The 12,240-nt window shown below is 42.1% G+C and overlaps 1 protein-coding gene and 1 long non-coding RNA gene across 11 annotated transcripts in view; one reads left to right on the forward strand and one right to left on the reverse strand.

The window, feature by feature from the left end:
• Positions 1-6,673, forward strand: part of C1QTNF7 (C1q and TNF related 7) — a 72,951-nt gene extending 66,278 nt beyond the window's left edge. For all 4 annotated transcript variants that reach the window (XM_061584506.1, XM_061584504.1, XM_061584505.1 and 1 more), the window contains one exon: positions 3,294-6,673. In XM_061584506.1, coding sequence (XP_061440490.1) covers positions 3,294-3,925 — 632 coding nt within the window. In that variant the 3' untranslated portion in view covers positions 3,926-6,673. The remainder of the gene's footprint in view (positions 1-3,293) is intronic.
• LOC133364235 (uncharacterized) overlaps positions 1-12,240 on the reverse strand; it is a 32,883-nt gene that overhangs the window by 9,676 nt on the left and 10,967 nt on the right. For all 7 annotated transcript variants that reach the window (XR_009757886.1, XR_009757889.1, XR_009757888.1 and 4 more), the window contains one exon: positions 3,770-3,944. This is a non-coding gene — a long non-coding RNA (uncharacterized LOC133364235). The remainder of the gene's footprint in view (positions 1-3,769; positions 3,945-12,240) is intronic.

A 12,240-nucleotide genomic window follows, 5' to 3' on the forward strand; every position in this document is an offset into this window, starting at 1 on the left:
GTGCATCTGTTAAAAATTCTCAGCCTGCCCACAATCCACTCATCTGCAATATGGGGATAATACTGGCCTATCTTGTTGTGATGATTATAAAAATAATATTTATAGAACACTTAATAATTAGTACTCCTACAGCTGGGGATCAGATGCAGTTATTCCCAGGCCCCAGCAGCGTTGTTCCTCTTCAGAGCTCCAGCCAGCCTGGAACAGGATTCTTGTAGTACTATTTGCAGTTTGCAGACAGGAGAGAGAGAGGAAAGGTGGCACCATATCCTTGAAACCTTCCTGTGCTGTGCTCTGTTTTTACTTATATTTTATTATTACACTCTTTTAAAAAACAGGTCAAGACAAACTTCTTTCAGCACACTTTGGGAGGAGAGGTGGAGCAAAGAATTTTTAGCTCATTTTTTACAGCCGTATTTTTATGAAATTGATGGACAATTGCTGCCATTTTCCTTTCTTCTGTATGTTGGAGTTCTGGAATTGCTTTTATTACATTTGATTTGCATTCTGTTACATTGTTTTATATTTTTATTGATGTAATGTAAACCTTTTTTGGGCCTACTGGCAAACGGTGGCATATAAAGCTAATAAATAATAGTACTACCAGTCTGGTTCCTTTAGATATAAAAGCTGCCCATAGCAAAAAAAAAAGAGAAATCCAGGATTTTACCACATTTACAACTCTACCCTGCCCCCCAAAAGATGACTTCTCTTTGCCATTTGATGTGAACCCAAAAGTTCCTCTCCAAACAACTGGATTCTTTACTCTGGAATGTTTTTGTTTTGTAGGACTTGGAAGTTCACAGAACCATGGGGTTGTGTGTGTAAAATATTTTTCTTTGAATTTTCGAATGTCTATAGTTTTGCATACCCACTGAGTCCCTTGAGCATATAGAAACCACTGCCTTATTTCTGGTTGGCCTTGTTTGTCTTCTAAACTGATAGCCACTTGAGCACCCAAGTTTGGTATGAGAAGGAATGAATATTACTATTGCCTTTGTGGACAGATACAGGCATAAAGCAAGGAGAAGCAGTTGGAGAAAAAACTCTAAAATGAAATTTAAGAAGCATTGGGAGGTAAAAGAGTTCATACTCATTTGGACTGGGATCCTTCAAATAGAGAAATCAGGTGCAGGAATGGCTTGTTTAGCTAATGGACAAGGCTTGATCTTATTCTGTTTTACTGAACTGTACCCACCTTCCTCTAAAACATTTTGCAAATTCTTGTGTTAAAACCCAAGAAATCCTGGAAAAACTCCATTCAACAATAATATCTAGTTCTTACTTTGTAGAGCTGAAATGAATTGGTTAATTGCATTAACAAATCAAATTGGACTATTACATTTCCTTTGCAAATATCCAGATTCCAATGCCAGTCCTTTAAAAACTTTACTGCAAGTTTTTAACATCATGTAATTCAACTTTGTTTAATTGTGCTTTGATTGTTAGGATTTTCCTGCCTTTGTTTCATTGACTTGATTCAGCTCCAAACTACATTTAACTTGGTCTCTTGGAAATAGCTATTTTAAATTTAATAAATGGGCACAATTCTCATTGTATACTTTGATAAGCCATGTCAAAAAATGTTGGTGGAGCAATGCTTGGACCCTCGAAATTTGAACAACTTCCGCCCAGTTTCAAATTTACCATTCTTAGGCAAGGCGATTGAGCGGGTGGTGGCAAAGCAATTGCAAGCGCACTTGGAGGAAGCAGATTATCTGGATCCATATCAATCGGGCTTCAGGCCTGGACATGGAACTGAAACAGCCTTAGTCGCCTTGGTGGATGATATGAGGAGGGCGTGGGATAGGGGCAAAGGCACCTTCCTTGTCCTCCTTGATCTCTCGGCGGCTTTTGATACCGTTGACCACGCTATCTTCTTGGACCGCCTGGAGAGGTTAGGCGTAGGGGGCACTGTATTGCAGTGGTTCCGCTCCTTCCTCTCTGGTAGGTACCAAAGAGTAGCATTGGAGGAGGAGGTGTCGGATCCTTGGCCTCTCACTTGTGGGGTGCCACAGGGTTCCATCCTCTCCCCGATGCTGTTCAACATATATATAAAGCCACTGGGGGCAATCATCAGGAGTTTTGGGCTGCGGTGTCATCAATATGCGGATGACACGCAGCTCTATCTCTCATTTAAATCTTCACCGAGGTTGGCTGTAGAAACCCTGTCCAAGTGCCTGAGGTCAGTGAGTGGCTGGATGGGAAGGAACAAGCTGAAGCTGAATCCAGACAAAACCGAAGTACTGTTTCTGGGAGACAAGGGAGGGTTAGGGGATATAGACCTGGTGCTCAATGGGGTACGATTGCCCCTGAAAGACCAGGTCCGCAGCCTGGGGGTCATTCTTGATTCCCAGCTGTCCATGGAGGTTCAGGTTTCGGCTGTGAGCCGGGCGGCGCTGTATCAACTCCATCTGATACGGAGGCTGCGCCCCTACCTTCCCAACCATCTGCTCCCACCAGCAGTACATGCCCTGGTCACCTCTCGCCTAGACTACTGTAATGCGCTCTACGTGGGGTTACCCTTGAAAATGGCCCGGAAGTTGCAACTGGTACAGAATGCAGCGGCGCGTCTGATTAAAGTCAGCCGCCGGCAGGATCACATCACCCCAGTGCTAAAGGAGTTGCACTGGCTACCGGTTGCTTACCGAGCCCAATTCAAGGTGTTGGTTTTGACCTTTAAACACCCAAAACGGTTTTAGCCCAGTCTATCTGAAGGAGCGCCTCCAGCATCGGCAGGGATGCCGCTCAACAAGATCAGCCTCAGAAGACCTTCTCTCGATCCCACCGGTTAAAACAGCTAGGCTGGTGAGGACCAGAGGGAGGGCCTTTTCAATAGTGGCCCCCACCCTATGGAATTCTCTCCCAAATGATCTCCGCCATGCCCCTTCAATGATGAGCTTCCGCCGGACTTTAAAGACCTGGTTTTTCAGGCAAGCCTTTGGGTTGGGTTAAGCTTTTACTGTTGGGGTTTTTATATTTTAATATTTTAATGTTGAATGTATCTTATTGTGTACGTTGCCCAGAGTGGCTGGATAACCAGCCAGATGGGCGAATAATAATAATAATAATAATAATAATAATAATAATAATGCTATCACAGGAATATATTCCTTGGAGGAATGAAGAAACTGAATTCTTTAATGCTGAGTTGCTACTGGTTGTACATTTCATTTGTATCTAATAGGCCAGATTACGTGTATGTTTACTAATAACTGGGTGATAGCCAACTCAGTCTAAAAATAGACCCGCTGAAATCAATAGACTTAAGCTATTTTTCTTTTTCTTTTAAGGTTTAAGAGGAAAGACTGGCTCTGTAGGACAAGCTGGAGAGAAAGGATACCAAGGAGAACCTGGTAAAAAAGGACCAACAGGAATGGGAGGTGCTAAAGGTGTCATTGGTCCTGTCGGTCCAGCAGGTCCAAAAGGGGATAAAGGAGAAAGAGGAAAAACAGGTTTACCAGGAATTTGTAAGTGTGGAAAAATAGTACTGAAATCTGCCTTTTCTGTTGGGATCACAACGAGTTACCCAGAGGAAAGATTGCCAATCGTATTCAATAAAGTTCTGTTCAATGAAGGGGGGCATTACAATCCTTCAAATGGGAAGTTCATATGTGCCATCCCAGGGATATATTACTTCTCCTATGATATCACTTTGGCAAACAAACATCTTGCCATTGGCCTAGTTCACAATGGGAAATTCCGGATAAAGACATTTGATGCTAATACAGGAAACCACGATGTAGCTTCTGGGTCAACAGTGATTTACCTTCAGCCAGAGGATCAAGTATGGCTTGAGATCTTCTACACCGATCAGAATGGCCTTTTTGCTGATCCCACATGGGCGGACAGTCTGTTTTCAGGATTCCTCTTGTATGTTGATACAGACTATCTTGATGCCCTATCTGATGACGATGAACTGTGATGCTGGAGATAAGCAAACTCTAAATGAACACAAGACAACGATCAGAATCTGAACTTCATTGTTAATGAGACACAACAATAAAAGTTTGATCGGGGATTTTGGTTTTGCTGTCAAGGTTCCCAAAGTAGAAGCCTTATTTTTCTGTAATAGGTGCTGTTAGCTGTTGTTTTTATTAAATATATGGTTTTGCTAACTCAGTGTATATAATAGTCCTCTCAAAAACCATGATTATAATATTTAAGCAAATGTATAATAATGTACATGCAATTTTATATAAAATATGTTGAAAAATTGCTAGATTATTATTGCTGTAAAGCTAAATATGAATGATATCAGTGGTAAATACTTTTATAGTTCAAGAGAGGTAAGTGTTAATAAAGTGCAGGCAAGAAGAAATGTAAATGCAATTATACTACTGTTACCTCTTTTAATTTTTTTTACCACAGCCAAGACCAGGAAAACTGTGTAGGCACATTCCTTTATGCCTCCACCACCAGCTGCCATCTCATATTGCAAGAAAGGATGGAATTTTCTGAAAATTTCAATGTCAAGCTTATCCACACAGATTTTTTTGGAATACCCATCTTGCTCCTTAATCTCAATGAGAAGCAAGTTTTCCCATTTCTGCTAAAAATGCAAACTATTATTGCATATTATACACATTTTTATATGTATAATAGTGCATGCTTATAAACTTCAGGTTTTCTAAATTAACCTGCACAGTTACAAACAACAAGGTATATAATTGTATAAAAAGATGTATGCTTTAATTATACAGCCATGAGAGTGGCCATAAACTATAGACAGCGTGGATTTTTTGCATTCTGCAATGTTAAATTTAAAATACCCCCTATTCCATTCTGATGCTTCCCATAAGCTCATTTCAAAACAAAACATTACAAAATGTATAGTCCTGAACTCAGAGACGCTTGCTTAACCCTCTAAATGTTTATGGTGATACACAAAACAGAGAGAATTGACAGTTCAAAGTGTATAAAGAGAGAGAGAAAAAACAGACCCCTTTTGGACTTTTTTCTGTCAGAGTTCTCATAATTTGTTGAAATTAAATAAAAATCAACCATATTCACAGAGGACCTGTAATCCCATTATTGACCTTGTCCCATACTCTCACCTTCATCTTCTGCAGTTTAAAAGTTTTTAAAAAATTGCCTGGCTGATCTTTAATTCATTTAAGACATTTAGCATTCAAATCTATCATAACGTCAGGCATGCTCAATAAGAACCAATTGTCAGCATTCTAAAAGCCAGACTCACAGCTGCTTGGATTGGCTAATTGGGGGGCCACACCCTCACTAGGCATTTATCTCACTTGAGACAGTCATGGCTTCCCCCAAAGAATCCTGGGAAGTGTAGTTCATGAAGGGGGCTGACAGAACACTCCTATTCCCCTGACAGAGCTCCAGTGGCCAGAGTGGTTTAACAGTAAGCCACTCTGATTGTAGCTCTGTCAGGGGAATAGAGCGTCTCCTAGCAACTCTCAGCAACCTTCACTAACTACACTTCCCAGGATTCTTTGGGAGAAGCCATGACTGTCTAAAGTGGAATAAAGGTCTGGTGTGAATATGATCAGTGACAGCTTTGGTTTAAATTTGGGTGGGAGGCTATATGTGCCTGCTGTAGAATAAAAAGTTGGGGGAAATGCTGAAAAACAATATTATTCACAATGTTTTCCTTTTGGAAAGGAAAGAGGCTTCCCCTCTGCCCAGTGTCCATCCACCCAATCTCTCCCCCTCCCCTCCCCCTCCCTGCCCCTCCCCCAGGTCAGTTTCACCTATCCTAAGCATGATTGCACATGGGTAGTTCCCATTGAACTCAAAAAGCACGCAAATGGTCACACCTACCCTCTGCTCCTCCTCTCCTCCTCCCTCCTATCTCTTGCCCCTTCCCTCCCCCTTCCTTTGACCCTCCATCCCCCTCCCCTATCCCCTTCCAAACCCCTCTTTCCCCTCCTCCTTCGCCATGATCAGTTTTACCTTTCTTAAGCATGCTTGCACAGGATCCTATTGTACTCAATAAGCATGCAAATTATCAAACCTGCCCTCCCATCCTCCTCCCTCCCATCACCTCACTTTTGCCCCTTCCCACCCCCTTTATTCAGTCCTCCCTCCTCCCCTTCCAACCCCCTCCTTCTGTTCCCCTCTCTCCTCCCTCTCTTCCTCCCCCATGGCCAGTTTTACCTATCCTAACCATGACTGCATGGAACTAAATCCCATTGAACTCAATAACATGCAAATGATCAAACCTGCCTTTCCCCTCCTTCCCTTCTCCTCTCCCTTCCTCCTCCCCTCTTCTCTTCCTTCCTCCTCCTTTCACCCTCCCCTCCCCTCTTCCTTCTTCCTCCTCCCATGCCCACTCCAGCCCTCCCTCCCTCCCTCTTCTCCTTCCCCCAGTCAGTTTTACTATGCTAAGCATGATTGCACAGGAGTAAATCCCACTGAACTCAATAAACATGCAAATGATCAAACGTGCCCTCCCTCTCCCCTCCTCCTCCTGCCTGCTCCCCTCCCCCTGCTCCCCTCTGCCCTTCCTCCTCCTCTCCCCAACCCGTGGTCAGTTTTACCTATCCTTAGCATGATTCAGGGGAGTAAATCCCATGGAACTCAATAAGCATGCAAATGATCAATCCATTCTCAGCAAACTTGCACAGGATCCCATTTCCTACCTCCTTGATTAAAAAGCAGAAAAATTCACTAATAGGCAAACAACCTTGCAGTTTAAGAACGTACCTATAGCCAACAGATATTTCTATCAAACTTTAAAAAGCAGGGAAATTGGGCAGCTATAGTGAATGCACCAGGGGAGCAGGAGACCTGACCTCCTCTCTGAGATATTGGACTGCCCTACAAATTTGTCAAAATGCAAATGCAATTTGGGTTGGTCTTTCACAGTCCAATCCACTTGCTGTGGAGTTTGGAAGAATTTGGTAACATGTGACTCTGTGCAGGATATGGTGAGTGGTGCCAAATTGTGTTTGAATTTTGACAAATTTGTAGGGCAGTACAATATCTCAGAGAGGAGGTCAGGTCTCCTCCTCCTGTGGTGCATTCACTTATAGCTGCCCAATTCCCCTGCTTTTTAAAGTTTGATAGAAATATCTGTTGGCTACAGGTATGTTCTTAATCCTCAAGGTTTTTCACCTATTAGTGAATATAGTTATAAAATTATGCTGCAAGAGATGTAGCACAACATGGGGCTTATTTCTTTTATGCATATCATACATATAATGTACATATCTTTGTGTATAATTTTGTATTTAATTAGTTGGGCTTTTTTAAAAAAATGACAATACATGAGCATCTTAAACAAAGGCAAGCACAGTAGGCAGTCTAATGCCAACAAAGCATATTCAGGTCAGGACCACCAAATTCCCTGTATAAATCCATTTAAAACAGATTCCTCCTCCACTGCATCCACAGCTTGCAGTCCCGCAGTGAGGTGTTTAGAGTGGCTAGGGTTTATTACATACTGGCCCTAGAGATGTAGAAGAGCCGTCTGATGCCTGCTGTGACATGTTTGCTAAGCATTTTGAGAATAAAAATGCTTCCATCCACCAGGATTTGGACTTCATTGTTGCTGATGATTATCCTGGCAAGGTTTCTGGAGTACTTTCTTGTCTAATGTCATTGGATGAGTTTCAGCTGCTGCAGCCTGAGGACATGGACAAGGTACATAGGCGGATTCATGCAACCATTGGTGTCCCTGTGGGGTCATATGAAGTTTTGGAGTGTGTTGTCATCAGCATGCTGATGACACACAGCTCTATTTCTCCTTTTCATCTTCTGTAGGTAAGGCAGTGGATGTGCTGAATCAGTGTTTGGTTGCGTTAATGGACTGGATTGTTGGCAAAGAAAGAGTGCCTGAATGTATTTTTCCACAGCAGAGTTACAAGGCCAAGAAGCACAGAGTCCGTGTAGATCTCAAGGACAAGTATCCAAGGCAACCAGCTGGCCTTATCTATAAGACTTAGCAGATCTGGCCAGTCGGTGTGGGGGTCGAGGAGTTTGTACAGAGAGAGAGCTTGTGATATATTCTATTGTCAGTAAAGTGACTCTTAAAACTTATTACTTGTCTGGCTCATTGCTTCAACTGGCATCTAGACTGTCACTATACTGTTCTGCATCCTGGGCATCTGCTTGCGCCAGATACAACATCCAACAAGTGGTAGCAGAGGATGGTTACCTGGTGCTGATGGTTACCTGGTGCTGAGGATTGCAGAAAAGCGGCAGAGAAAAGCCAGAACTGCAGACCAGCGAGTAAAACAGCAGAGAGACGGAGAAACCGAAAGCTGAGCTGAAAGCTGTGAGAGAGCCGTGGGACTGAAGGACAGAGGTGAGAAGCTCTAATTACAAAGGCAGTGAACTGTGAAAAGTGAAAGTACGTCTATTACGTTATCGGCCGGGATTCCCTTGGAAAGGCTGACAGGGAAAAATTATGGCACTTGGAAACAGAGAATGCAGGCTTTTCTAGTGAAAGAAGACCTGTGGAAAGCTATCGCAGAAGACCCACCCGCCGGGGTGCCTATTCCAGCAGATTGGAGAAGGCTGGATGAGAGGGCAAAGGCGTTAATTGTTCTTGCTATTGATGATTCTCAATTACTGCACGTGCGTGATGCAACAACAGCTAAGGAAACCTGGGAAACTTTAAGAAATATTCATGTGAAAAAGACTGCCAGTTCTAAAATATATCTTGCCAGAAGATTGTATCAGATGCGCTTATCTGGAGATACAACCATGTCAGAGCATTTGTTGGAAATAAACAGACTGTTTACTGAGTTATCAGAACGTGAAATTGAACATTCTCAAACGCAAAAAGTGTATATCACATTAGCTTCACTAGATTCAAGTTATGATAGTCTGGTGAGCTCTTTGGAAGCAATGGACGATGCAAATCTCAATATGGATTATATAGAAGGCAAACTTTTACAAGAATTCCAAAGGAGGCAGGAAATGGCAAAGCAGGAACAGACTGAGTCTAAACACAACGTGGAAAAACAGAACAACAAAGCTGCACAAGAGAGACTGTATGGACAAAAGGCATGTTATTTTTGTGGTTCCAAGCAACATCTTCAAAGGAATTGTGAAGCAAGAAGAAGAGAAAGAGGAAGAAAACCATGTGTACAGGTGATCTATGCTAGTAAGAATAAGCAATGTATTAACAATGAGCAGGGAAATAACTGTAAAGATTTATGGGCAATTGACAGTGGGGCAAGAAATAGTATAATCAAAGATAAATCCATGTTTCATACATTTTGTGACATAGAGGATCATGTAATAATGGCTGATGGATCTAAGAAACTTATCAAAAGTAGGGGTACAGTGAAATTAGCAGGTTTCAATACCATTATGACTGATGTGCTGTTTGTTCCTGATATTGAATGCAACATTATGGCTGTGTCGAAACTCAATGAAATGGGGTTCACAGTAATGTTCAAAAGGGGTTCAGTGCATGTAATGAGAGGAGAAAAAATATTCATGAAAGGAATAGTGAGGGACTCATTGTTCTTCTTACACGTGAAACAAACAAATCATGTACTCATGTGTGCTAATAAGAAACCCCATAATAATTGTTTTCATTTATGGCACAGAAAACTAGGCCATATAGGATATGAAAATGTGGTGAAAACAACAGAGAACAGTAATGATGTGACATTGAGAAACTGTGAAAAATATGTAGACTGCCACGTGTGTAAACAAACTAGGGCAGTTGTGGCTGCAAAGAACAAAGAAGCCATGCCCAGTACAAATGCACCTTATCAATTAATACACGTGGACTTAGTGGGGCCATTTCAACCTACTCAGGGGGGTGCAAGATATTTCCTGACAATAGTTGATGATTTTTCAAAATTCTGCACTGTTTATTTACTAAAAGCTAAAAGTGAAGCTGCAGAGAAACTGAAAAGATTTATTACAAAAATTGAAGTGCAGTTTGGTGTCAAAATACAGAGAATAAGATCAGATCAAGGAGGAGAGTTCTTAGGACACTCTTTTACTGAATACTTGGATAAAAGAGGAATAAAACAGGAGTTAACAGTCCCTTATAGTCCTCATCAGAACGGGTTAGCTGAACGCTGGAACAGGTTGCTTCAGGACTCAATAAGATCAATGCTATGTGACTCCTCTTTAACACAAGGTTTCTGGGGAGAGTGTGTTCTGTATTCAGCTTACATTCAAAACAGAATATTCCATAAGGCCACTGGAATGTCTCCTTATCAGAAATTGTATGACAGAAAACCCAGATTAAAACATTTGATTAGGTTTGGAGCAGAATGCTGGGTACATGTTCCCAAAAATAAAAGGACAGGGAAGCTGCAAAGGAGAGCAGACAAAGGGTACATGCTGGGATTTGAAAACACGTATTACAGAATTTGGATGCCAAAACAAAGGTCTGTGGTGTTAAGCAGAAGCGTGCAAGCAATAGAGCAGGACTGGGAAGGGAAAACATATGTGGAGTTGGGAAACACTGAAGTTAGTAATGAACAGAACAGGCAGATACAGTACCAATAAAACAAGAAGAAACAGGCAGCAGTAGTGAATCAAGTTCTAGCTCTGAGAGAGAAACTGAGGAATCGCCTGACACAGACACAGACACTAAGGCAGAAATACAACCACGCAGATCAGAGAGAACAACCAAAGGTATTCCACCTGTTAGATTTAAAATAAATTCCATTAAGCATATAGACTTCAGTAACTGGAAAAAGTGGGATGATGGGAATCATGAAAAATAATTGCTGAAAGAAATATAATGAAAGTGATGCTGAGATTGCAATGGAGTAACTGTATTACAAATGATGCTGATGTAAACTGAAGAAATGTATCATGTGGAGAAATGTAATTTAAGTGACTGCAAGAAATGTAACTGTAATTGTGATAACAAAAGTTAGAAGAAACATGAAAGATGTAATGTAAATGATAAAGGTTTATGCTATGGAAAAATAGGTGGGGGGTGTTGGCAAAGAAAGAGTGCCTGAATGTATTTTTCCACAGCAGAGTTACAAGGCCAAGAAGCACAGAGTCCGTGTAGATCTCAAGGACAAGTATCCAAGGCAACCAGCTGGCCTTATCTATAAGACTTAGCAGATCTGGCCAGTCGGTGTGGGGGTCGAGGAGTTTGTACAGAGAGAGAGCTTGTGATATATTCTATTGTCAGTAAAGTGACTCTTAAAACTTATTACTTGTCTGGCTCATTGCTTCAACTGGCATCTAGACTGTCACTATACTGTTCTGCATCCTGGGCATCTGCTTGCGCCAGATACAACTTCCAACAAGGATGAGGGCCCATAAATTGAAGCTTAATCCAGACCAATATCTTCTGGAATGCCTCTCCCAATATGAGCATATCTAGACTCTTAGATCTTCTTCTGAGGCCCTTCTCCAGGTTCCTCCACTTAGGGACGCTTGGAGGGCAGTGACAAGGGAGAGGGCCTTTTCAGCTGTGGAATATGCTCCCCAGTGTGATCCTCCTGGCCATTCATTGACATATTTTAGGGTTGCCAGTTCAGAAGCATCCCAAACCCTGAGATTTCAGGGGCAGGCTCTAGCGATGTCACTGGGGCAGGTTGTACTGATGTCACGGAGGCAAGCTGCAGTGATGTCACAGGGGCAGGCTTTGGTGATGTCACGGGCAGGTCCCAGTGATGTCATTAAGCATGACACCTTAAGCATCAACCACAGTTGCTTGGAGCATACAATTCAAACAAAAACATTTCTCCGATTGGATATTAAGATAGAAATCTTAGCTAAAAGATAGAGCTTGGGTAGGGAACATTTAATCTAGCCTACATGCTTCTGGCAAGAAGGGTTTAAGTGCCCTCAGGCCAGGCCAGCCACCAGAAGGCCACCGTAGGGAGAAAGGAGCTTAGTGTTATGGAGATGTTAGATAGGAGCACTCAGGAGTAAAGATGCCCCTGAAAGCTGCAATTCTAAACACACTTACCAAACCACATAGAACTCAATAGGACTTACTTCTGAATAGATATGGTTTGGAATGTGTATTGGTAAAGCTTGACTAGGGATCCTCTACAGACACATCCATCTCCATGCAGGGTTGGCAACTCCTTGCCTGGAATGCCCTGCCCCTACCTTTTAACATGGCTGCTCCAAACTTCTTTACACATTTGACCCTTCACTTCAGAAAAGGGTCTGAGAAATGAGAAAGAGAAAGAAGATTCTCTACCCCTTTCTGTCTACCTTGTGGGCTGCTATAAACTCACTTTGACAGCCAACACAATTCCAGTGAGTAATAACTGACAGAGAGAAAACACTCATGGTTTGATCTTCCTTCACAGACAGCAGCTT

Source organism: Rhineura floridana, chromosome 9 (genome assembly GCF_030035675.1).
Source record: "Rhineura floridana isolate rRhiFlo1 chromosome 9, rRhiFlo1.hap2, whole genome shotgun sequence".
In the NCBI taxonomy this organism is placed as follows: Eukaryota; Metazoa; Chordata; class Lepidosauria; order Squamata; family Rhineuridae; genus Rhineura; species Rhineura floridana.